The 26315-nt window shown below is 44.3% G+C and overlaps 1 protein-coding gene across 9 annotated transcripts in view; it reads left to right on the top strand.

The window, feature by feature from the left end:
- The window catches only part of LOC135549497 (CYFIP-related Rac1 interactor A-like), a 99350-nt gene that overhangs the window by 47279 nt on the left and 25756 nt on the right, over nucleotides 1-26315 (top strand). For 3 of the 9 annotated variants that reach the window (XM_064979501.1, XM_064979502.1, XM_064979499.1), the window contains 4 exons: nucleotides 10461-10536; nucleotides 17954-18075; nucleotides 19391-19496; nucleotides 25953-26089. In XM_064979501.1, the coding sequence (XP_064835573.1) occupies nucleotides 10464-10536; nucleotides 17954-18075; nucleotides 19391-19496; nucleotides 25953-26089 (438 nt within the window). In that variant the 5' untranslated portion in view covers nucleotides 10461-10463. Of the gene's footprint in view, nucleotides 1-2962; nucleotides 3158-8124; nucleotides 8204-10460; nucleotides 10537-17953; nucleotides 18076-18341; nucleotides 18361-19390; nucleotides 19497-25952; nucleotides 26090-26315 lie in introns of those variants that run through there. The other 6 variants (XM_064979504.1, XM_064979500.1, XM_064979503.1 and 3 more) reach the window with 5 other exon arrangements.

Here is a 26315-nt window from a genome sequence, read left to right as displayed (position 1 = left end):
GATATACTGGTAGACCTGCTATCAACAGAGTAGATATACTGTCAGACCTGCTATCAACAGACAATAGATATACTGTCAGAACTGCTATCAACAGACAGTAGATATACTAGTAGACCTGCTATCAACAGAGAGTAGATATACAGTCAGAACTGCTATCAACAGACAGTAGATATACTGTCAGAACTGCTATCAACAGAGAGTAGATATACTGTCAGACCTGCTATCAACAGAGAGTAGATATACTAGTAGACCTGCTATCAACAGACAGTAGATATACAGTCAGACCTGCTATCAACAGACAGTATATATACTGGTAGACCTGCTATCAACAGAGTAGATATACTGTCAGACCTGCTATCAACAGACAGTAGATATACTGTCAGACCTGCTATCAACAGACAGTAGATATACTAGTAGACCTGCTATCAACAGACAGTAGATATACTAGTAGACCTGCTATCAACAGACAGTAGATTTACTGTTAGACCTGCTATCAACAGACAGTAGATATACAGTCAGACCTGCTATCAACAGACAGTAGATATACAGTCAGACCTGCTATCAACAGAGTAGATGTACTGTCAGACCTGCTATCAACAGACAGTAGATATACTAGTAGACCTGCTATCAACAGACAGTAGATATACAGTCAGACCTGCTATCAACATACAGTAGATATACTGGTAGACCTGCTATCAACAGAGTAGATATACTGTCAGACCTGCTATCAACAGTCGCTCTGGATAAGAGCGTCTGCTAAATGACTTAAATGTAAATGTAAATATACTGTCAGACCTGCTATCAACAGACAGTAGATATACTAGTAGACCTGCTATCAACAGAGTAGATATACTGTCAGACCTGCTATCAACAGACAGTAGATATACAGTCAGAACTGCTATCAACAGACAATAGATATACTGGTAGACCTGCTATCAACAGACAGTAGATATACTGGTAGACCTGCTATCAACAGACAGTAGATATACAGTCAGACCTGCTATCAACAGACAGTAGATATACTGGTAGACCTGCTATCAACAGAGTAGATATACTGTCAGACCTGCTATCAACAGACAGTAGATATACAGTCAGAACTGCTATCAACAGACAATAGATATACTGTCAGACCTGCTATCAACAGAGTAGATATACTGTCAGACCTGCTATCAACAGACAGTAGATATACTAGTAGACCTGCTATCAACAGAGTAGATATACTGTCAGACCTGCTATCAACAGACAGTAGATATACTAGTAGACCTGCTATCAACAGAGTAGATATACTGTCAGACCTGCTATCAACAGACAATAGATATACTGTCAGAACTGCTATCAACAGACAGTAGATATACTAGTAGACCTGCTATCAACAGAGAGTAGATATACTGTCAGACCTGCTATCAACAGACAGTAGATGTACAGTCAGACCTGCTATCAACAGACAGTAGATATACTGTCAGACCTGCTATCAACAGACAGTAGATATACTGGTAGACCTGCTATCAACAGACAGTAGATATACTAGTAGACCTGCTATCAACAGACAGTAGATATACTAGTAGACCTGCTATCAACAGACAGTAGATATACAGTCAGACCTGCTATCAACAGACAGTAGATATACAGTCAGACCTGCTATCAACAGACAGTAGATATACAGTCAGACCTGCTATCAACAGACAGTAGATATACTAGTAGACCTGCTATCAACAGACAGTAGATATACAGTCAGACCTGCTATCAACAGACAGTAGATATACTGTCAGACCTGCTATCAACAGACAGTAGATATACTAGTAGACCTGCTATCAACAGACAGTAGATATACTGTCAGAACTGCTATCAACAGACAGTAGATATACTGTCAGAACTGCTATCAACAGAGAGTAGATATACTGTCAGACCTGCTATCAACAGAGAGTAGATATACTAGTAGACCTGCTATCAACAGACAGTAGATATACAGTCAGACCTGCTATCAACAGACAGTAGATGTACAGTCAGACCTGCTATCAACAGACAGTAGATATACTGTCAGACCTGCTATCAACAGTCGCTCTGGATAAGAGCGTCTGCTAAATGACTTAAATGTAAATGTAAATATACTGTCAGACCTGCTATCAACAGAGAGTAGATATACTAGTAGACCTGCTATCAACAGACAGTAGATATACAGTCAGACCTGCTATCAACAGACAGTAGATATACTGTCAGACCTGCTATCAACAGAGTAGATATACTGTCAGACCTGCTATCAACAGTCGCTCTGGATAAGAGCGTCTGCTAAATGACTTAAATGTAAATGTAAATATACTGTCAGACCTGCTATCAACAGACAGTAGATATACAGTCAGAACTGCTATCAACAGACAATAGATATACTGTCAGACCTGCTATCAACAGAGTAGATATACTGTCAGACCTGCTATCAACAGACAATAGATATACAGTCAGACCTGCTATCAACAGACAGTAGATATACAGTCAGACCTGCTATCAACAGACAGTAGATATACTAGTAGACCTGCTATCAACAGACAGTAGATATACTAGTAGACCTGCTATCAACAGAGAGTAGATATACTAGTAGACCTGCTATCAACAGACAGTAGATATACTAGTAGACCTGCTATCAACAGACAGTAGATATACTAGTAGACCTGCTATCAACAGACAGTAGATATACTAGTAGACCTGCTATCAACAGACAGTAGATATACTAGTAGACCTGCTATCAACAGACAGTAGATATACTAGTAGACCTGCTATCAACAGACAGTAGATTTACTGTTAGACCTGCTATCAACAGACAGTAGATATACAGTCAGACCTGCCATCAACAGAAAGTAGATATACTGTTGGATGTTAGAGCTAATATATGCATGTACAGTAGCATGTATACAAACAATATCCTGATTAATTTAAAAATATATTGATTGATCGAGTTTAATTTTAACAGGGGAGTTGTTAGACTAGAGGAGACGACTAGAGGAGACGACTAGAGGAGACGACTAAAGGAGACGACTAGAGGAGACGACTAGAGGAGACGACTAGAGGAGACGACTAAAGGAGACGACTAAAGGAGATGACTAGAGGAGACGACTAGAGGAGATGACTAGAGGAGACGACTAGAGGAGACGACAGGTCAGGAAAGGTGATTAGATGAGAGGAAGGTTAGGTTTGAATAATAAGGTAGCTACGATAATATAACGTGAGTAAAGTAATTTTCTCTGTCATGTATGAGTCTGTTGTTATCTCCTGCTAGGGGTCAAATCAAATCAAATCAATTTGTTATTGTTTATGTGCCGAATACAACAGGTACAAAGTCAATGTGGAGGCTATATACAGGGGGTACCGGTACAGAGTCAATGTGGAGGCTATATACAGGGGGTAACGGTACAGAGTCAATGTGGAGGCTATATACAGGGGGTACCAGTACAGAGTCAATGTGGAGGCTATATACAGGGGTACCGGTACAGAGTCAATGTGGAGGCGATATACAGGGTGTTACGGAACAGAGTCAATGTGGAGGCTTTATACAGGGGGTACCTGCACAGAGTCAATGTGAAAGCTGCATAGAGATGGTACCAGGACAGAGTCAATGTGTAGGCTATATACAGGGGGTAATGGTACAGAGTCAATGTGGAGGGTATATACAGGGGGTACTGGTACAGAGTCAATGTGGAGGCTATATACAGGGGGTAACGGTACAGAGTCAATGTGGAGGCTATATACAGGGGGTACTGGTACAGAGTCAATGTGGAGGCTATATACAGGGGGTACTGGTACAGAGTCAATGTGGAGGCTATATACAGGGTGTTACGGTACAGAGTCAATGTGGAGGATATATACAGGGGGTACCAGTACAGAGTCAATTTGGAGGCTATATACAGGGTGTTATGGTACAGAGTCAATGTGGAGGCTATATACAGGGATACCGGTACAGAGTCAATGTGGAGGATATATACAGGGTGTTATGGAACAGAGTCAATGTGGAGGCTATATACAGGGTGTTACGATACAGAGTCAATGTGGAGAATATATACAGGGTGTTACGGAATAGAGTCACTGTGCGGAGGCACCGTTTAGTAGAGGTAATTGTGGTAATATCTACACTGCTGTTCAAAATTTTGGGGTCACTTCGAAATAGTAGATATTATCACAATAAATAGATATTCTTAATGTTGTAAATGACTATTGCAGCTGGATTGGTATGGAATATCTACATAGGTGTACAGAGGCCCATTATCAGCAACCATCACTCCTGTGTTCCAATGGCATGTTGTATTTGCTAATCCAAGTTTATAATTTTAAAAGGCTAATTGATCATTAGAAAACCATATTGCAATTATGTTAGCACAGCTGAGAACTGTTGTTTTATTAAATAAGCAATACAACTGGCCTTCTTAAGACTAGTTGAGTATCTGGAGCATCAGCATTTGTGGGTTCAATTATAGGCTCAAAATGGCCAGAAACAAATAACTATCTTCTGAAACTCGTCAATCTATTCTTGTTCTGAGTAATGAAGGCTGTTCCATGCGAGAAATTGCCAGGAAACTGAAGATCTCGTACAATGCTGTGTACTACTCCCTTTACAGAACAGCACAAACTGGCTCTAACCAGAACAGAATGAGGCGTGGGAGGCCCCAGTGCACAACAGAGCAAGATCACACAGTCATCTGGAACAGCTGGTACTCTCATACATGTTTCATTGTTAGTTGCCTCGCAGCGAGCATAGAAGTAATTTTGCTTGTCGTGTAGGCCCGTGTCACTTGGCAGCTCTCGGCTGTGATTCCCTTTGTAGTCTGTAATAGTTAGCAAGCCCTGCCAAATCCGACGATCGTCAGAGCCAGGTGTAGTATGATTCGATCTTAGTCTTGTATTGAAGCTTTGCCTGTTTGATTTTTTGAGGGCATAGCAGGATTTATTATAAGCTTCCGTGTCAGTGTCCCGCTCCTTGAAAGCGGCAGCTCTACCCTTTAGCTCAGTGCGGATGTTGTCTGTAATCCATGGCATCTGGTTAGGGTTTATATGTGCAGTTACTTTTGGGATGATGTCCAAGATGTACTTATTGATGAAGCCAGGGACTGACGTGGTGTACTCCTCAATGCCATCGGAAGAATCCCGGAACAAGCACCAGTCTGTGACAGCAAAGCAGTCCTGTAGTTTAGCATCTGCTTCATCTGACCACTTTTTTATAGACCGATTCACTGGTGTTTCCTGCTTGTAAGCAGGCATCAGGAATATAGAATTATGGTCAGATTTGCCAAATGTAGGGTGAGGGAGAGCTTTGCACGAGTTTCTGTGTGTGGAGTAAAGGTGGTCTAGAGTTTTTTTCCCTTTGGTTGCACATTTACTATGCTGATAGAAATTAGGTAAAACACATTTAATATTCTTTATCCAGTTGAAGATGAATCTGTTCTGATTTTCCATATGCTATTTTAGGTCTTAATGGACTGTGGCAGCAACATGATGTACAAAATAAGTCACAAAACTTTATTTTGAAAAAATAAACAAAATAGCACCGTTGGTTTAAGAGCCCATGAAACAGCAGCCATCCTCTCCGGAGCCATCTTACACACTAGGGGTTTGGGGTTAGAGTTGAGGTTAGAAGTTAGAGGTTAGATTTGGGCTAGTGTTGGGGTTGGGGTAGGGTTGGGGTAGGGTCGGGGTAGGGTCAGGGTCGGGGTAGGGTCAGGGTCAAGGTAGGGTAAGGGTCGGGGTAGCGTCAGGTTTGGGGTAGGGTCAGGGTCGGGGTCGGGGTAGGGTCAGGTTTGGGGTAGAGTTGGGGTAAGGTCGGGGTAGGGTCAGGGTTGGGGTAGGGTAGAGATGGGGTAAGGTCAGGATAAGAGTTAGGGTAGTGGTAGGGGTTAGGTTAGAGGATAGGATTTTGGTAGGGGTTAGGTTTGGGGTAGGGGTTAGTATGCTTACCAAGAGGAACTGCCCCTTCCTTAAACCCTACACCCCAACCCGAGCACTCCGTTCTGCCACCCCAGGTCTCAAACCTTACACCCCAACCCGAGCACTCTGTTCTGCCACCTCAGGTCTCAAACCCTACACCCCAACCCGAGCACTCCGTTCTGCCACCTCAGGTCTCAAACCCTACACCCCAACCCGAGCACTTTGTGGTTGTGGTTCACGTCACCCCGCTCCTCCGCTCTCTCCACTGGCTTCCAGTTGAAGCTCGCATCCGCTACAAGACCATGGTGCTTGCCTACGGAGCTGTGAGGGGAACGGCACCGCAGTACCTCCAGGCTCTGATCAGGCCCTACACCCAAACAAGGGCACTGCGTTCATCCACCTCTGGCCTGCTCGCCTCCCTACCACTGAGGAAGTACAGTTCCCGCTCAGCCCAGTCAAAACTGTTCGCTGCTCTGGCCCCCCAATGGTGGAACAAACTCCCTCACGACGCCAGGACAGCGGAGTCAGTCACCACCTTCCGGAGACACCTGAAACCCCACCTCTTCAAGGAATACCTAGGATAGGATAAGTAATCCTTCTCACCCCCCCCCCTTAAATGATTTAGATGCACTATTGTAAAGTGGCTGTTCCACTGGATGTCAGAAGGTGAATTCACCAATTTGTAAGTCGCTCTGGATAAGAGCGTCTGCTAAATGACTTAAATGTAATGTAAATGTTCTGCCACCTCTGGTCTCCTGGCCCTCCCACCCCTACTGGAAGGCAGCTCCCGCTCAGCCCAGTCCAAACCCTTCTCTGTCCTGGTACCCCAATGTTGGAACCATCTGAAACCTCTTCAAACAGTGTCTAAACCCTCCTGTTACGCTCGTTTTATATTCATTCATTCTGTGTTCCCGGTCCAAAATGGCCACCCCGTTATAGCTGATTATAAATCCATAATAATACATATATTGTCACCTAATGTTGTGTTGGATCTTTTAATCAACTTAAATTAATTTTAAGTTGTTGTGAACATTACAAGTTTTGAACTTCTATTAGCTATTTATGGCCTGTAGGCCTCATTGACCTGAGCCCCTACAACTCGTTTTTGAGAAGACAAAAAAGCATAATATATGGATTATTTTGACTATAACAAATACTCAGATGTGATCAAGAGCCTCACCTACAGTATATCGTTTGGTCAATGTGCTGCCACAGAATGAATTGTGAACAAGGCCTCAAATTAACTTTATTTACCAGAGCTGCAGAAAAATTATTGACACAATGTTGCGATTGTTTGTGAGAATTCCAACAGGTGTGGTTCCCGTGGGGGAAAGATTCTATTGGGGAAAGGTTCCTGCGGGGGTTGCCATGGAACCAAGAAGGGGAGTGAGGTGTGTGTGTGTGTGTGTGTGTGTGTTCAAACACACATGCATGTGGGGGTCTGGGAGAGGAAGTGTGTCCATCTGATGAATGGGCATGTGCCTGAACTCAATTTTATACACTAATTGTAGTCTCACCTATTCGTTTCTAATGACCAAAAGTAATAAAAAAAACACTCAAAATGTAATGAAAATCAACAACATGTATTTTGTGTGTTCAGATGCCCTGTGTGGACAAAGTCATGGAACCTTATGACAATCAGATAAAATTAACTACATTTTTCAGAGAGAAAACTTGTAAATCGGTCCAATTCGAGCGAAACCTGGCACTTGATCCCCCCCCTCGCTTCAAGCTCTGAATCGATTAATAGCTACAATATTCACTAAAAATGTCCTTTCTATGCCAGTGATACTTGGCTGTCCCACCTAGCTACCTTAAGATGAATGCACTAACTGTGAGTCGTTCTGGACAAGAGCGGCTGCTAAATGAGTCAAATATAAATGTACAATTTTAAGGGTGAGGGTTGGGGTAGATTTTGTGTTGGGGTAGGAGTTAGGTTAGGGGTTAGGGTTAGGATAGGAGTTAGGGTTGGGGTATGGGTTAGGGTCGTGGTAGGTGTTAGGGTTGGGTTAATGTTGGGGTAGGGGTTAGCGTAGGGTTCGGGTAGGGGTTACAGTTGGGGTAGGGGTTAGGGTAGGGTTAAGGTTAGGGCAGGGTAGGGTAGGGGCTATTGCTGGGATAGGGTTAAGATTGGGTTAGGGTTAGTTCTACTGTTTATCTATATCTCTCCAGTCTAGGTTAAGGTTAGTTCTACTGTTTGTCTATCTCTCTCCTGTCCAGGTTGCAGCCATGGGGAACCTCATTAAGGTCCTTGGCAAGGATTTAGAAAACTGTCCACATTTTTTCCTGGACTTCGAAAGTAAGTGAGCGCTGGGATGTGCATGTGTGTGTATCAGTGTGTGATGCAGGTTGGAGGTCAGAGGTGCAGGTTGTGGTTCGGGTGGAGAGGAATGGGGATGTAGATGTGGGTTGATGTTCTCATGGTGTGTTGGAGTGTTGCTGTGCTGTGGGTGGTGTTTGTCATGTTCAGAAACTCTCTGCCCTCACTCTCATTCTTTGCGCTCGTGAACAGCTTCAGAACCAATTAGTCCTCATAAGTCCCAAGATCCCTTGAAATATTGACATCTTTAATCAGCTTAAGCAAAGCACAAAAAATGTCCATTTGTAGTGAATATTTAATTTAAATTGATATCACAATAACCAGAGGACGTAGCCAGCAGTCCTTTAGTACTGAGAGGCTGGACAGACATACCCAGTAGACCTTCAGTACTGAGAGGCTGGACAGACATACCCAGTAGACCTTCAGTACTGAGAGGCTGGACAGACATACCCAGTAGTCCTTCAGTACTGAGAGGCTGGACAGACATACCCAGTAGTCCTTCAGTACTGAGAGGCTGGACAGACATACCCAGCAGTCCTTCAGTACTGAGAGGCTGGACAGACTAACCAGCAGTCCTTCAGTACTGAGAGGCTGGACAGACTAACCAGCAGTCCTTCAGTACTGAGAGGCTGGACAGACTAACCAGCATTCCTTCAGTACTGAGAGGCTGGACAGACTAACCAGTAGACCTTCAGTACTGAGAGGCTGGACAGACATACCCAGTAGTCCTTCAGTACTGAGAGGCTGGACAGACATACCCAGTAGACCTTCAGTACTGAGAGGCTGGACATACATACCCAGTAGACCTTCAGTACTGAGAGGCTGGACAGACATACCCAGTAGTCCTTCAGTACTGAGAGGCTGGACATACATACCCAGCAGTCCTTCAGTACTGAGAGGCTGGACAGACTAACCAGCAGTCCATCAGTACTGAGAGGCTGGACAGACTAACCAGCAGTCCTTCAGTACTGAGAGGCTGGACAGACTAACCAGCAGTCCTTCAGTACTGAGAGGCTGGACAGACTAACCAGCAGTCCTTCAGTACTGAGAGGCTGGACAGACATACCCAGTAGTCCTTCAGTACTGAGAGGCTGGACAGACTAACCAGCAGTCCTTCAGTACTGAGAAGCTGGACAGACTAACCAGCAGTCCTTCAGTACTGAGAGGCTGGACAGACTAACCAGCAGTCCTTCAGTACTGAGAGACTGGACAGACATACCCAGTAGACCTTCAGTACTGAGAGGCTGGACATACATACCCAGTAGACCTTCAGTACTGAGAGGCTGGACAGACATACCCAGCAGTCCTTCAGTACTGAGAGGCTGGACAGACTAACCAGCAGTCCTTCAGTACTGAGTGGCTGGACAGACTAACCAGCAGTCCTTCAGTACTGAGAGGCTGGACAGACTAACCAGCAGTCCTTCAGTACTGAGAGGCTGGACAGACTAACCAGCAGTCCTTCAGTACTGAGAGGCTGGACAGACTAACCAGCAGTCCTCCAGTGCTGAGAGGCTGGACAGACTAACCAGCAGTCCTTCAGTACTGAGAGGCTGGACAGACTAACCAGAAGTCCTCCAGTACTGAGAGGCTGGACAGACTAACCAGCAGTCCTCCAGTACTGAGAGGCTGGACAGACTAAACAGCAGTCCTCCAGTACTGAGAGGCTGGACAGACTAACCAGCAGTCCTCCAGTACTGAGAGGCTGGACAGACATACCCAGCAGTCCTTCAGTACTGAGAGGCTGGACAGACTAACCAGCAGTCCTTCAGTACTGAGAGGCTGGACAGACTAACCAGCAGTCCTTCAGTACTGAGAGGCTGGACAGACTAACCAGCAGTCCTCCAGTACTGAGAGGCTGGACAGACTAACCAGCAGTCCTTCAGTACTGAGAGGCTGGACAGACATACCCAGTAGTCCTTCAGTACTGAGAGGCTGGACAGACTAACCAGCAGTCCTTCAGTACTGAGAGGCTGGACAGACTAACCAGCAGTCCTTCAGTACTGAGAAGCTGGACAGCAGAGTGCTAGAAGAAAACAAACCCGAGTGAGAGAGTGATCTGTCTGTCCATGTTGCCATTCCAACGCCACCCACGACATACCTGGACGAGCTATACCACCTTCACACCCGACCAACCCACCCCCTCCTACCCCAACCAATCCACCACACACACACACACGTCCCTCACACCTCCCCTTCATCACCCACACAATCCTCTTCTTCCCTCTTTCTGTTCTAGGAGATGGGTAACCTCCTGAAAGTGCTGGCCTGCTCCGAACTAGAGCATGGCCCAATCATTTTCCTTGACTTTGAACGTGAGACCATCTGCTTTTTATCATTTTTATTTCTCTCTCTGTTTATCAAATTTAGTTTGCCTTTTTTTGTATTTATAGTTGCTTCCTTCATTCTGTCTCAGTGTTTTGTCATATACCTGTAGTCTCCCTCCTTCTCTCCTCCTCCATGTTTCTCTCCTCCTCCATGTTTCTCTCCTCCTCCATGTTTCTCTCCTCCTCCATGTTTCTCTCCTCCTCCATGTTTCTCTGCTCCTCCATGTTTCTCTGCTCCTCCATGTTTCTCTGCTCCTCCATGTTTCTCTGCTCCTCCATGTTTCTCTGCTCCTCCATGTTTCTCTCCTCCTACACAGACTTTCCGATTGGTATCGGGCACTATTTAGGAAGCAACAGTCTTCAGAATGCCATACCTCTTATTTTTCTCTTGTTGCTTTGAGATAAAATACGTCTTACAACCAAAGATCATCTCTATCTATCTTGTTGCTTTGAGATAAAGATGTTTTACAACCAAAGACCATCTCTATCTAGCTTGTTGCTTTGAGATAAAGATGTCTTACAACCAAAGACCATCTATATCTATCCACCCTATCAGCTTCCCGAGTTGCAATGCTGTTGGATGAGTGAGTGAGTGTTGTGTGTATGTGTTTGTGTGTTTAATCTGGTGTGTGTGCGTGCATGTGTGTTTGTGTGGGAAGCGAGGGTCGGTCACAAAATGGCCACCTCCATCCTTGCCTTGCCTCCTTCCACTCTCACCTCTAACCTTTAACTTCTTCTTTCCTTCCTTCTCCAAAGTCCCCCCTATTTAACAGATGGTTCCTTCCACTCTCTGGTATAATCTGTTATAGTTCCTATGGAAACGGAGTAGCCCACTGCAAGGGAGAATGGGGTTCTTCTACTAAAGTAGAGTAAATCCCCTCTCTATAGCAGCACTGTGCTCTTCTGCTCCAGTGAGAGGCAGAAGTCACCTCTGTCACACAGATGAAATCTTGAGTTAACAATGATACAGACCAAAACAAAGACCAATCTACTCCATAACCTAAAACTGCATTAGTTCACCTCTATGTAGAATCAAACAAAGCATCGACACATAACTAATCTAAATAGACATTAATTGCCATTATTAGCTAATCAACAGATATCAAGGCTACAGGGTCACCATGATAACTAATCTAAAATAATACATCAACTCCACAACCTAAACCAACTCCATTAAAAAAAAACCAACATGGACCAGGGATATGGGTCCACTCCATTAAAAAACCAAACAACATGGACCAGGGAAATGGGTCCACTCCATTAAAAAAAAAAAAAAATTGACCAGTGATATGGGTCCACTCCATTAAAAAAAAAAAATAAATGGACCAGGGATATGGGTCAACTCCATTACAAACCAAACAACATGGACCAGGGATATGGGGCAACTACACAACCTAAACCACTCAACTCCATTACAACCCAAACAACACAGACCAGGGAAATGAGTCCACTACATTACAAACCAAATAACACAGACCAGGGAAATGGGTCCACTCCATTACAAACCAAACAACATGGACCAGGGATATGAGTCAACTCCATTGCAAACCAAACAACACAGACCAGGTAAATGAGTCCACTACATTACAAACCAAACAACACAGACCAGGGGAATGAGTCCACTCCATTACAAACCAAACAACACAGACCAGGGAAATGAGTCCACTACATTACAAACCAAACAACACAGACCAGGGAAATGGGTCCACTCCATTACAAACCAAACAACACAGACCAGGGAAATGGGTCCACTCCATTACAAACCAAACAACACAGACCAGGGAAATGGATCAACTTCATAACTATAGACATGAAAGTGTCACATCCGTAACCAAAATGAGAACCCTGGTTCCACCTCCCCTTCAAAGCCATAGTTGATCAATGTATTCATTGCCCTGGAGTGATGGAATTAATCTACATTTTCCCCCACTCCTCTATCTACATACAATACCTCCAAGTGACTGAGCGAAGATGGGTTTTTAGAGTTTTTTATTTACATAAGTATCCAGACCCTTTGACACGAGACTCGAAATTGAGCTCCCGTGCATCTGGTTTCCATTGATCGTCCTTGTGATGTTTCTACAACTTGATTGGAGTCCACCTGTGGTAAATTCAATTGACAGGACATGATTTGGAAAGGCACACACCTGTCTATATAAAGTCCCACTGTTGACAGTGCATGTCAGAGCAAAAACCAGGCCATGAGGTTAAAGGACTTGTCAATAGAGCTCCGAGACAGGATTGTGTCGAGGCACAGATCTGGGGAAGGGTACCAAAAAATGCATGCAAATTCCAGGCCAAACTGAATAGTCAGGGTAGAAGGGCCTTGGTCAGGGAGGTGACCAAGAACCCGATGATCACTCTGACAGAGCTCCAGAGTTCCTCTGAGATGGGAGAACCTTCCAGAAGGACAACCATCTCTGCACCAGTCCACCGATCAGGCCTTTATGACAGAGTGGCCAGACGGAAGTCACTCCTCTGTAAAAGGCACATGACTGCCTGCATGGAGTTTGCCAAAAGGAACCTAAAGACTCTCAGACCATGAGACGCAAGAATATTTGATTTGATGAAACCAAGATTGAACTCTTTGGCCTGAATGCCAAGCGTCACGTCTGGAGGAAACATGGCAACAGCCCCATGGTGAAGCATGGTGGTGGCAGCATCATGCTGTGGGGATGTTTTTCAGCACAAAGAACTGAAAGACTAGTCAGGATCGAGGGAAAGATGAACGGGAGAGAGAGAGATCATTGATGAAAACTCCCCAAATACAGATGTGTCAAGCTTGTAGTGTCATACCATAGAAGACTCAAGGCTTTAATCACTGCCAAAGGTGCTTCAACAAAGTACAGAGTAATGGGTCTGAATACTTTTGTAAATGTAATAATTGAGTTTTATTTATTATATAAATTGCAAACATTTCCAAAAAATGTTTTTTGCTTTGTCATTATGTGGTATTGAGTGTCGATTGATAAGGGGGAAAAAATCTGTTTCAAACATTTTAGAAGGTTTTAACGTAACAAAATGTGGAGAAAGCCAAGGGGTCTGAATACTTTCAGAACGCGCTGTATGTCACAATAGGACACCAGCCTATTGCATCTGCTTCAGCCTGTTGCTTCCAGCGTTGGTTCTTCCCTGCCTGTCCCATTTAGTCACTAAAACAGACTCATCACAGATGAACAAACAAAGCCTACGGTATAGTGACTGAGAGGCACCCTGTGTGTGCTGTACTGTCTGTGCCTAGGGGTCTCAGTTGCTTATTTGTTCAGCTGATCTGGATAAAACCATTGGACACAAATCTGGTTCTGGTTTATTCACTAACAAACTAACAGAGAGACAGAGAGAGAGAGAGAGTGAGAGACAGAGACAGAAAGAGGCAGAAATAGAGATAGACAGAGAGAGAGAGAGAGAGAAAGAGAGAGAATGAGAGAGAGAGAGAGAGAGAGAGAGAATGAGAGAAGGAGAGAGAGAGTCAGAGAGAGACAGACAGAAAGAGATAGATAGAGGGAGAGAGATAGCCACAGCAAGAGAGACAGAGATGGAGAGAGACAGAGACAGAGACAGAAAGAGAGAGAGACACAATGACACATACATGTCAATACAGTGTAAATAGCTCTCTGCCTCAGCTCTCACCCTCTCTCTGTGCCCACTCTCTCTCTCCAGGTAATCTATTTTATTCTCTCTGTCGCTCTCTCTTTCCGCACTCTTCTTCTCCCCCTCCAGAGCCCCCTTACTGCTGTCACTCCTAAAGCTAGGTCTGCCACTCCTAAAGCTAGGTCTGCCACTCCTAAAGCTAGGGCTGCCACTCCTAAAGCTAGGGCTGCCACTCCTAAAGCTAGGTCTGCCACTCTTAAAGCTAGGGCTGCCACTCCTAAAGCTAGGGCTGCCACTCCTAAAGCTAGGGCTGCCACTCCTAAAGCTAGGGCTGCCACTCCTAAAGCTAGGTCTGCCACTCCTAAAGCTAGGGCTGCCACTCCTAAAGCTAGGGCTGCCACTCCTAAAGCTAGGTCTGCCACTCCTAAAGCTAGGGCTGCCACTCCTAAAGCTAGGGCTGGCACTCCTAAAGCTAGGGCTGCCACTCCTAAAGCTAGGGCTGCTAGGGCTGCCACTCCTAAAGCTAGGGCTGCCACTCCTAAAGCTAGGGCTGCTAGGGCTAGCACTTTTTTAAACCCACTGGCAAAAACAATGATGTATGTTTATTGGCTGATGTAAAAAGGGCTTTATTAATACAATTGATTGATTGACTGATTGATTGATTATTCAACGACATCACAACAACTCAAGCTTTAGGTTCTGCTTCAATAACTACCGTGTGTGACAGAGATGATTCCTGCCTTCTCCACCCTTTCTGACTGTACTGTGACCAACTAAACGAATACATTAAACCAGAAGGGCCAGATCCTTCACTTGAGACGTGTCTATAACTGTAACGTAAACCCAGTGAATGTTATGCTGACATTCACACAAGATTCAATGATAATCAAATATTTTACACTTTTGATCAAACTCTTTAGAGTCGATATAAACAGAAGGAGAAGTGACACAATAAAAAAAGCATGAACAAATGTGGAACAAGACGGAGACTAATCAACTGTAATAGTAAAATTGGAATTACTGTACAGACAGATATATCATGTCAGGATCTGGCCCTCCGCAGTGTGTCATGACTGTACAGACATGTTTATACAACCGAGCAAAAGTTTTAGAGCACCTACTCATTACAGTTTTTTTTTTTAAGTACTATGTTCTACATTATAGAATAATAGTGAAAACATCAAAACTATGAAATAACAAATATGAAATTCTGTAGTAACAACAAAATAGTTAATTAAAAAAAAATCAAAATATATTTTATATTTGAGATTCTTCAAATTGCCACCCTTTACCTTGATGACAGCTTTGCACATCCTTTGCATTCTCTCAACCAGCTTCACCTGGAATGATTTTCCAACAGTCTTGAAGGAGTTCCCACATATGCTGAGCACTCGTTGGCTTATTTTCCTTCACTCTGCGGTCCAACTCAGCCCAAACCATCTCAAATGGGTTGAGGTCAGTCCCACTAAGCCCAAACCAGATGGGATGGGGTATCGCTACAGAATGCTGTGGTAACCATGCTGGTTAAGTATGCGAATTCTAAATAAATCATAGACAGTGTCAGCAGCAAAGCACCCTCACACCATAACACCTCCTCCTCCATGCTTTACGGTGGGAAATGCTTTACGGTACACATGCAGAGATCATCCGTTCAACCACAACACGTCTCACATAGACACAGTGGTTGGAACCCAAAATCTAATATTTAGAATTCAGTCAAAATGACAAATTTCCACAAGTCTAATGTCCATTGCTTGTGTTTCTTGGCCCAAGCAAGTCTCTTGTTCTTATTGGTGTCCTTTAATAATGGTTGCTTAGCAGCAATTCGACCATGAAGGCCTGATTCACACAGTCTCCTCTGAACAGTTGATGTTGAGATGTTTCTGTTACTTGAACTCTGTGAAGCATTTATTTGGGCTGCAATTTCTGAGGCTGGTGACTCTAATGAACGTATCCTCTGCATTAGAGGTAACGCTGGGTCCTCGGTCCCTGTGGCAGTCCTCATGAGGGACAGTTTCATCATAGCGCTTGATGGGTTTTGCGTTTGCAAAAAGTTCTTGACATTTTCCAGATTGACTGACCTTCATGTCTTAAAGTAATGATGGACTGTCATTTCTCTTTGCTTATTTAAGCTGTTCTTGCCATAATATGGACTTGGTCTTTTACCAAATAGAGCTTCTTCTGTATACCCCTCCTACCTTGTCACAACACAACTGATTGGCTCAAACGCATTAAGAAGGAAAGAAATTCCACAAGTCACACCTGTTAATAGAACCACCCATCCCAGATCCGGGAGAATTGTCATCAACAACGCTGAATAGCACAGCGCCACAGTCAAATCATATTACTAAAAAATATTCATATTCATGAAATCACAAGTGTAATATAGGAAAACACAGCTTAGCCTTTTGTTAATCCACCTGTCGTCTCAGATTTAGAAATTATGCTTTACAGCGAAAGCAATACAAGCGTTTGTGTAAGTTTATCGATTGCTCGAGAAAACAATAAGTACACCTAGCATTAGGTAACTTGGTCACGAAAATCAGAAAAGCAATCAAATTAATTGTTTACCTTTGATGATCTTTGGATGTTTTCAACCACGAGACTCCCAGTTAGACAACAAATGTTCCTTTTGTTCCATAAAGATATTTTTTATATCCAAATACCTCTTTTAGTTTGGTACGTTATGCCACGGAAACGCAGACAAAAATTCCAAATTATATCCATAATGTCAACAAACATGTCAGACGTTTTTTTATAATCAATCATCATGGTGTTTTTCAAATATCTATTCAATAATATATCAACCAGGACAGTTGGCTTTTCACTAGGACCGGGAGTAACAATGGCCTCCTCTCTCTTTTGCGTACAAATCACTGAGCCCCCACCTGCACTTACGCAATGTGGTCGTTCACGCTCATTATTCAAAATAAAAGCCTGAAACTATGTCTAAAGGCTGTTGACACCTTAGGGAAGCCACAGGAAAAGGAATCTGGTTGATATCCCTTTCAATGGGCAATAGGGACGCATAGGAACACAGGGGTTTCAAAATAAGTCACTTCCTGATTGGATTTTTCTCAGGCTTTCGCCTGCAATATCAGTTCTGTTATGCTCACAGACAATATTTTTACAGTTTTGGAAACTTTAGAGTGTTTTCTATCCTAATCTGTCAATGATATGCATATTCTAGTATCTGGTCTTGAGAAATAGGCCGTTTACTTTGGGAACGTTAGTTTTTCCAAACATAAAAATAGTGCCCCCTAGCTTCAAGAGGTTAAATGAAATGCATTCCAGGTGACTACATCATGAAGCTGGTTGACAGAATTCCAAGTGTGTGCAAAGCTGTCATCAAGGCAAAGTGTGGCTACTTTGAAGAATCTTTTTTGGGTTACTACATGATTCCATATTTGTTATTTAATAGTTAATGTCTTCACTATTATTCTACAATGTAGAAAACAGTAAAAAATAAAGAAAAACCCTGGAATGAGTAGGTGTTCTAAACCTTTTGGATATTGGATATTCTAATAATCTAGTCCTTATTCTCCTCTTACAATCCTTCTCCTTCCTCGGAAACTAAACACCCTTCCCATTATGCCGCCCCTCATTTTCCTTTTCATTTCCTGCCCCGCTCTCACACACACACACACACACACACACCCTTCCTATAACCCTAACCCTAATTCACCACTCTAACCCCAACCCCCCATTTCTCTCCAAAACTCCATGTCCCATCATGCTCCTCTCTAACTCTCAACCCCCAAACCTACTCTACCCTCTAAAACTCCATGTCCCATCATGCTCCATTCTCGTCCAGATGCCCAGCCTACAGAGGCAGAGACGGCGGTATGGAACCAGGTCAGTGCTGTCCTGGAGGAGGCCCACGGTATCCTGGCTGAACTACAGTCATACAACGGGGCGGGACAGGAGATACGAGAGGTGAGTGGAGGGGTGTGTGAGGAGGGGCGGGACTGGAGATACGAGAGGTGAGGGGAGGGGTGTATGAGGAGGGGAGGGGCAAGAGATACGAGAGGTGAGGGAGGGGTGTGTGAGGAGGGGCGGGACTGGAGATACGAGAGGTGAGGGGAGGGGTGTGTGAGGAGGGTAGGGGCAAGAGATTCGAGAGGTGAGGGGAGGGGTGTGTGAGGAGGGGGGGGGGGGGCAGGAGACATGAGAGGTGAAGGGAGGGGTGTGTGAGGCGGGGCGGGACAGGAGATACGAGAGGCGAGGGGAGGGGTTAGTGAGGAGGGGCGGGACAGGAGATTCGAGAGGTGAGGGGAGGGGTGTGTGAGGAGGGGCGGGACAAGAGATACAAGAGGTGAGGGGAGGGGTGTGTGAGGAGGGGCGGGACAAGAGATTCGAGAGGTGAGAGGAGGAATTTGTGAAGAGTGGCGGGCGGGGTTATAAATGGAATATTAACACAGTACATGTTAATCCCATTAAATGAACAAATAAACCAAATTGCAATAGGTAGCCTGCTATCTTGCTACATACAAATGACTATTCAGAAAGGACACCATGCGACCGCTAAAAGACACATTTTTATGAATACTAATCGATTTGTTATTCTAGTCTTGTTCACCAGCTGTGTGAATCTTTCAATTAGGAGAGAACCTACAATTCTCCCGCAAACGTTATACCGGCGTTCATCAAACGTTTCTACTGCTCAAACGTTAGTCATAGCGGGTGGTGGCTGGTGCCACTGAGCCTCTGTGGTGTTGAGTCAAGTTAAAAGGTTTGCTCAGATGTGTGTCTCTCTCACACACACACACACACACAACTTTGATCTCTCTCTCTCACAGACATCAAAGCAGCTGAGAGGTCAGCCAGGTGGTCAGCAGAAAACTCAGAACACACTACAGTCTTCAGCAGCCTGTTACCAAAACTAGACTGGGAACCAGTGGCTTCAAATCCCACTCCGATATTTAACGATCACTGGGAAGAGAATTGAATGACTGTTGAGCTTTTGATTGCTACTATAGTGTTGAATATCTTCCTGCCGCTATTTTCTGTCTATCCAAAGATGGATTTATGGACAGGCATAGGTTTGGAATCCTACACAGATAGCTCGTACGAACCCAATCCTGTCTGATCAGTGTTTACTGAAGGAAGGAATTTATCTTCTTTTCTTTCTCCTTTCTCCTTTTCAGATTAATATTCTAGGTTCCATATTCAACATCTGTCCTTCTCCTCCTCCTCTTCCTCCTCTTCCTCCTCTCAACCTCCTCCTCTTCCCCCTTTTTCCCTCCTCCAGGCCATCCAGAACCCAGGTGATCTGCAGCTACAGGAGAAGGCCTGGAATGCAGTCTGCCCCCTGGTGGCCAAACTCAAACGCTTCTACGAGTTCTCCCTCCGACTGGGTGGGTGACACACACACGCACACACGCACACACGCACACACAGGCGCAGGCCACGCACACACACAAACACACGCAGGCCGCGCACACACACACGCACACACACGCGCAGGCCGCGCACACACACACACACGCACACACACGCGCAGGCCACGCACACACACACGCACGCACACACACACACACGCGCACGCACGCACACACACACATACACGCACACACACGCTTAAGCCACGCACACACACACGCACACACACGCGCAGGCCACGCACACACACACGCACACACACACACGCACACACACGCGCAGGCCACGCACACACACACACACACGCACACACACGCGCAGGCCACGCACACACACGCACACACACACACGCACACACACGCGCAGGCCACGCACACACACACGCACGCACACAAGCACACACACGCACACAAATGCGCAGGCCACACACACACACGCACACACACGCGCAGGCCACGCACACACACACGCACGCACACACACAGGCACACACACGCACAGGCCACGCACACACACGCACACACATGCCCAGGCCACGCACACACACACACACGCGCACGCAGACATGGCTATGCTTCTGCATTAGCACGGCCTGCAGGCACAGAAAGGAGAGGAGTGGATAAAAAACACACAGTTCATCTTACTTTTTATTGATAACACAAAGATTATTTATGTATGGAGAGTCATGATGATATTAGATGTAGCAGCTTTAATGGCTTCCCCTGCAGACTTTACATCGCACGTAAATACACACATACTGTACATACACACACACACACACACACACACACAGCTCTCTCCTCCTCTCAGCCACCTCTGCAGTTGCCTGACCTAGCAGGCAGCAGTTGCTACGGCAACAGCGGAATACGGTCATCGAGAGAGAGATAAATAGAGAGAGAGAGGGAGAGAGAGGGAGAAAGAGACAGAGAGACAGAGAGACAGACAGACAGACAGACAGACGGAGAGAGGGACAGACAGACAGACAGACAGACAGACAGACAGACAGACAGACAGACAGACAGACAGACAGACAGACAGAGGGAGATAGAGAGGAAGTCACAAAGAATCAGTGCTGTGGTCAACTTATGGACAGAGCTCAAATGACACCCTATTCCCCATAAAGAGAAAAGGCTCTCCTCAAAAGAATTGCACCACATAGGGAATTGGGTATCATTTGAGACGCAGGCTCGGAAGTGAAGTGTCCAGATCGATGCTCGGCTACGTGACAATATGAACGGCACCTTTCAAACGTACACAGAACCTACACACACCTCTTAAAAAACACCCTTAACACAGTGCCTGAAAACACTTCCTCTTCCAGAGTAAAGGGAGGCGAATCAGAATACCCTATTCCTCTCTTTCAGTTACAGCAAACCCAGTTCTCTACTAATTATAGAAATACAATACCTAGAACTGACATCCAGTAGCTCTTTGACAAGGAAGGAAGAATATGCCATTGCTACCTGCTTACATCACTGAGAAAAGTCACCCAAATCTGAGAGGTGACACAATGTCAGTCAATCAAATGATGGTTCTGAATTGTAGACCCTTAAACCCACAGAACATTACCTTGAACATGCTCTCTACACGCTCTATATCTATCCTACAGCTCTGGGCTAGCGGCATACATAGTTTCTATGTATGCTATATCTTTGCTTCAGTAGCTCTGAGCTAGTAGCAGCAGGAGGGAGAATAGAGTTTCTAGCTATGCTATATCTCTGCATCAGTAGCGCTGAGCTAGTAGCAGCAGAAGGGGAAGTGGAGTGTCTACCTATTCTATATCTATGCTCCAGTAGTTATGGGCCAACAGCAGCAGGAGGGAGAGTGGAGTTTCTACCTATTCTATAGCTATGCTCCAGTAGCTGTGGGCCAGCAGCAGCAGGAGGGAGAGTGGAGTTTCTACCTATTCTATATCTATGCTCCAGTAGCTGTGGGCCAGCAGCAGCAGGAGGGAGAGTGGAGTTTCTACCTATTCTATATCTATGCTCCAGTAGCTGTGGGCCAGCAGCAGCAGGAGGAGAGTGGAGTTTCTACCTATTCTATATCTATGCTCCAGTAGCTGTGGGCCAGCAGCAGCAGGAGGGAGAGTGGAGTTTCTACCTATTCTATATCTATGCTCCAGTAGCTATGGGCCAGCAGCAGCAGGAGGGAGAGTGGAGTTTCTACCTATTCTATATCTATGCTCCAGTAGCTATGGTGCCAGCAGCAGCAGGAGGGAGAGTGGAGTTTCTACCTATTCTATATCTATGCTGCAGTTGCTGTGGGCCAGCAGCAGCAGGAGGGAGAGTGGAGTTTCTACCTATTCTATATCTATGCTCCAGTAGCTATGGGCCAGCAGCAGCAGGAGGGAGAGTGGAGTTTCTACCTATTCTATATCTATGCTCCAGTAGCTATGGTGCCAGCAGCAGCAGGAGGGAGAGTGGAGTTTCTACCTATTCTATATCTATGCTGCAGTAGCTGTGGGCCAGCAGCAGCAGGAGGGAGAGTGGAGTTTCTACCTATTCTATATCTATGCTCCAGTAGCTGTGGGCCAGCAGCAGCAGGAATGAGAGTGGAGTTTCTACCTATTCTATATCTATGCTCCAGTAGCTGTGGGCCAGCAGCAGCAGGAGGGAGAGTGGAGTTTCTACCTATTCTATATCTATGCTCCAGTAGCTGTGGGCCAGCAGCAGCAGGAGGGAGAATGGAGTTTCTACCTATTCTATATCTATGCTCCAGTAGCTGTGGGCCAGCAGCAGCAGGAGGGAGAGTGGAGTTTCTACCTATTCTATATCTATGCTCCAGTAGCTGTGGGCCAGCAGCAGCAGGAGGGAGAGTGGAGTTTCTACCTATTCTATATCTATGCTCCAGTAGCTATGGGCCAGCAGCAGCAGGAGGGAGAGTGGAGTTTCTACCCAGGCCGTCTCTATTTATAGGAGCTGTTGAATAGTTAATGATTCAGAGGGAAGGGATTGGTCCCCACGGGACAGGCTGAGCCATTACCCTGACAGAGCTACATGCGTCTATACCGTGGTCTGGGTTCAATAGCATGTGAATGGACACCATAGTAAGGGATATGATTAGGGCAGAGACACAGGAATGCACACAATGCAATCTATGAATCACACATGGGTACTACATTGTGACTCCATTTAGACACAGCCATTATACATGATCAAGGTTATAAGGCAGTTATAAGGAGCCACAAGCGCTTATTAAAACGTGTAGTGTGGGAGCATTATAAAACCCAGATTTGAAAGGCTGTTCTTGTCCGTTGATGTTCCGTATTGTGTTTCATGTGTTTTGTGAGGACTCCAGGAAAAGTAGCTACTGCTTCTGGAACAGCTAATGGGGATACTAATTAATGTTCTGTATTGTGTTTCATGTGTTTTGTGAGGACTCCAGGAAGAGTAGCTGCTGCTTCTGGAACGGCTAATGGGGATACTAATTAATGTTCTGTATTGTGTTTCATGTGTTTTGTGAGGACTCCAGGAAGAGTAGCTGCTGCTTCTGGAACGGCTAATGGGGATACTAATTAATGTTCTGTATTGTGTTTCATGTGTTTTGTGAGGACTCCAGGAAGAGTAGCTGCTGCTTCTGGAACAGCTAATGGGGATACTAATTAATGTTCTGTATTGTGTTTCATGTGTTTTGTGAGGACTCCAGGAAGAGTAGCTACTGCTTCGGGAACAGCTAAAGGAAATCCTAATAAAATACCCCCCAAGAAATACTAAGTAGAGTTCTTCAGGGAGTTATGCCACATATTCCAAACTGTATCAGACAATGATGTGTCCTGTCCTGGAGAATTCTCCGGGTGTGTGGTGTGATAAGAGATACAGTTGAAGTCGGAAGTTTACATACACTTAGGTTGGAGTCATTAAAACTCGTTTATCAACCTCTCCACAAATGTCTTGTTAACTGGCAATAACTGGGGACATAGGCTGGGAACCCTGTGAGGTGAGACCGAAGGCGTGTATGGTGAGACTTTGGAATAGACTGTTGGATATGCCAATTTCCCGAATTTCCAGCAACGTTTTTCAATTGGATCTCTCCATAGGGGCCGCCTGGGCAACTGAAATGTCTAACCTTTACCAACAGCCTGACTGGGAACAGTTGTATGAAACTAAATAAAGGAAAACATAGACTCTACTAAAAAACAACTGATGTTGCAATACGAAAATAAATATGTGGAGGAGATTAATCATAAACCCAAATTGAAACAGGTCAGATCAGGGATATTGTCTCTGCGTATTGAAACAGGTCAGATCAGGGATATTGTCTCTGCGTATAGAAACAGGTCAGATCGGGGATATTGTCTCTGCGTATAGAAACAGGTCAGATCAGGGATATTGCCTCTGCGTATTGAAACAGGTTAGATCAGGGATATTGTCTCTGCGTATTGAAACAGGTCAGATCAGGGATATTGCCTCTGCGTATTGAAGCAGGTCAGATCAGGGATATTGCCTCTGCATATAGAAACAGGTCAGATCGGGGATATTGCCTCTGCGTTCTGAAACAGGTCAGATCAGGGATATTGCCTCTGCGTATTGAAGCAGGTCAGATCAGGGATATTGCCTCTGCATATAGAAACAAGTCAGATCAGGGATATTGCCTCTGCGTATTGAAACAGGTCAGATCAGGGATATTGCCTCTGCATATTGAAACAGGTCAGTATTGTGGTTAAATGGAAGTGGAAAGACTATGTACCTATTGTGACCTCAAAAGAAACAGTGAATTAAATGAATTTGATCCTCTATTGTCCATTCTATCACGATATACGCTTGATTTTAATTCCAGAAAGCACACCAGATCAACCTTGGCGTTGTGTTACTGAGTGATGAGGAGGAACTGAAATTGGTTTTTTTGTCCGTTGAGTTTTTCTTCGGTTTGTGGAATACATTTTGACATAAAGCTTAGAAAAAAATTAAAAATAAATGGCTACGTTCAATTCAGTTAAAAACATATTCAAGTCCAACACAGCAAATGACACATAGGTGTACAGATTGTGTGCAGGCATGTCTTCTCGTCGTGCCTGACTGGGATCAAATGCCGTTTCATTTTTCTGTATTTATTGATCTGTATTCATATTTGTATTTATCAGGGATCCCCATTAGCTGTTACCAAGACAGCAGCTACTCTTCCTGTGGTCCAAAACACACCAAAGCACCCACATTACATATAAAACAACAGACTGAAACAGTGAACTATGTTTGTACTGAATGAGCTAATGATCAAACAGTACATCACATAACATCCCTACACCACCACATGTCCACAACACAACATGTTCAATACAACAATATCACAATGTGTGCCTATGCAAGTGTGTGTATATATATATATATACAGTAACAGTCAACATTTTTGGACACACCTACTCATTCAATGGTTTTCTTTATTTTACTATTTTCTACGTTGTTGTAACGGCGTTCTTCGTTTGTCGAAAGAGAGTCGGACCGAAATGCAGCGTGTTGGTTACTCGTGTTTTTAATAGAACAAATGACGATACATGAAATAACAAAAACAACAAACGGAACGTGAAAAACCTATACAGCCTGTCTGGTGAACACTAACACAGAGACAGGAACAATCACCCACGAAATACAAAGTGAAACCCAGGCTACCTAAATACGGTTCCCAATCAGAGACAACGAGAATCACCTGACTCTGATTGAGAACCGCCTCAGGCAGCCAAACCTATGCAACACACACCCCTAATCAGCAACAATCCCAATAACTAAAAAACCCCACTAAGAAATACGACAAACATAAACCCATGTCACACCCTGGCCTGACCAACTAATTAACTAAAACACAAAATACTAAGACCAAGGCGTGACAGTTGTAGAATAACAGTGAAGACATCAACACTATGGAATGACACATATGGAATCATTCCAGGTGACTACCTCATGAAACTGGTTGAGAGAATGCCCAGAGTGAGCAAAGCTGTCATCAAGGCAAAGGGTGGCTGCTTTGAAGAATCTCAAATATAAAATATATTTTGATTTATTAAATACTTATTTGGTTACTACATGACTCCAGATGTGTTATTTCATAGTTACAGTGGATACAATTATTGCTTGGATAACCTTATTTAGTATTATGTACTGATTTACATTTTTTAACATATATATACAGTATATATCTATATATACACAGTATATACAGTATATACATATAAATATTCCGTATTGATGTATTAAATGTTAAATATATATATATGTGTAATATTATGTATTGATTCTTTGTCACTGTTTATGCGATGTGCACTGCACAAAACACCAGAATAATTATCACAGTGAATTATTGTCATGTTTGTTTATAGTGTTTATTAATGAATTAATCCCATAAGGGATGGGTGACCAAGTGACGATTTGTCACAAAAATAAAACTTAATGAATTAATTTTTTCGGTACTAATGTAATGTACATTATTATGTGTCTATGTAGAGAATGCCCTGCGTAGCCTGTTGGAGGCGCTGACGAGCCCTCCCTACGCTCCCATGCAACACCTGGAGAGAGAGCAGGCCCTGGCCAAACAGTTCGCGGAGATACTCCACTTTACCCTCAGCTTCGACGAACTAAAGGTGAGAAGGAGGAGAAAGGGAATGAGGAAGAGAATGAAGTATCATTTATGTATCCATAGTCTGTCCAGGAGAGATGAGTGTTGCTTTCCTTTATATCATTACATAGTAGGGCTGGGTGGTATCCAGAACATACCGTCATACCGTTTCTGAACCATACCGGAGTACATAGTGTTAACCAATGTGCATACAAGGGGTGCTATTTCCATTTTTAGTTATTTTTTGGGGG

This window comes from Oncorhynchus masou, chromosome 12 (genome assembly GCF_036934945.1).
Source record: "Oncorhynchus masou masou isolate Uvic2021 chromosome 12, UVic_Omas_1.1, whole genome shotgun sequence".
NCBI classification, from domain to species: domain Eukaryota; kingdom Metazoa; phylum Chordata; class Actinopteri; order Salmoniformes; family Salmonidae; genus Oncorhynchus; species Oncorhynchus masou.
Note: the sequence above shows the minus strand (reverse complement) of the source record. Positions and strands in the feature narration are given on the sequence as shown.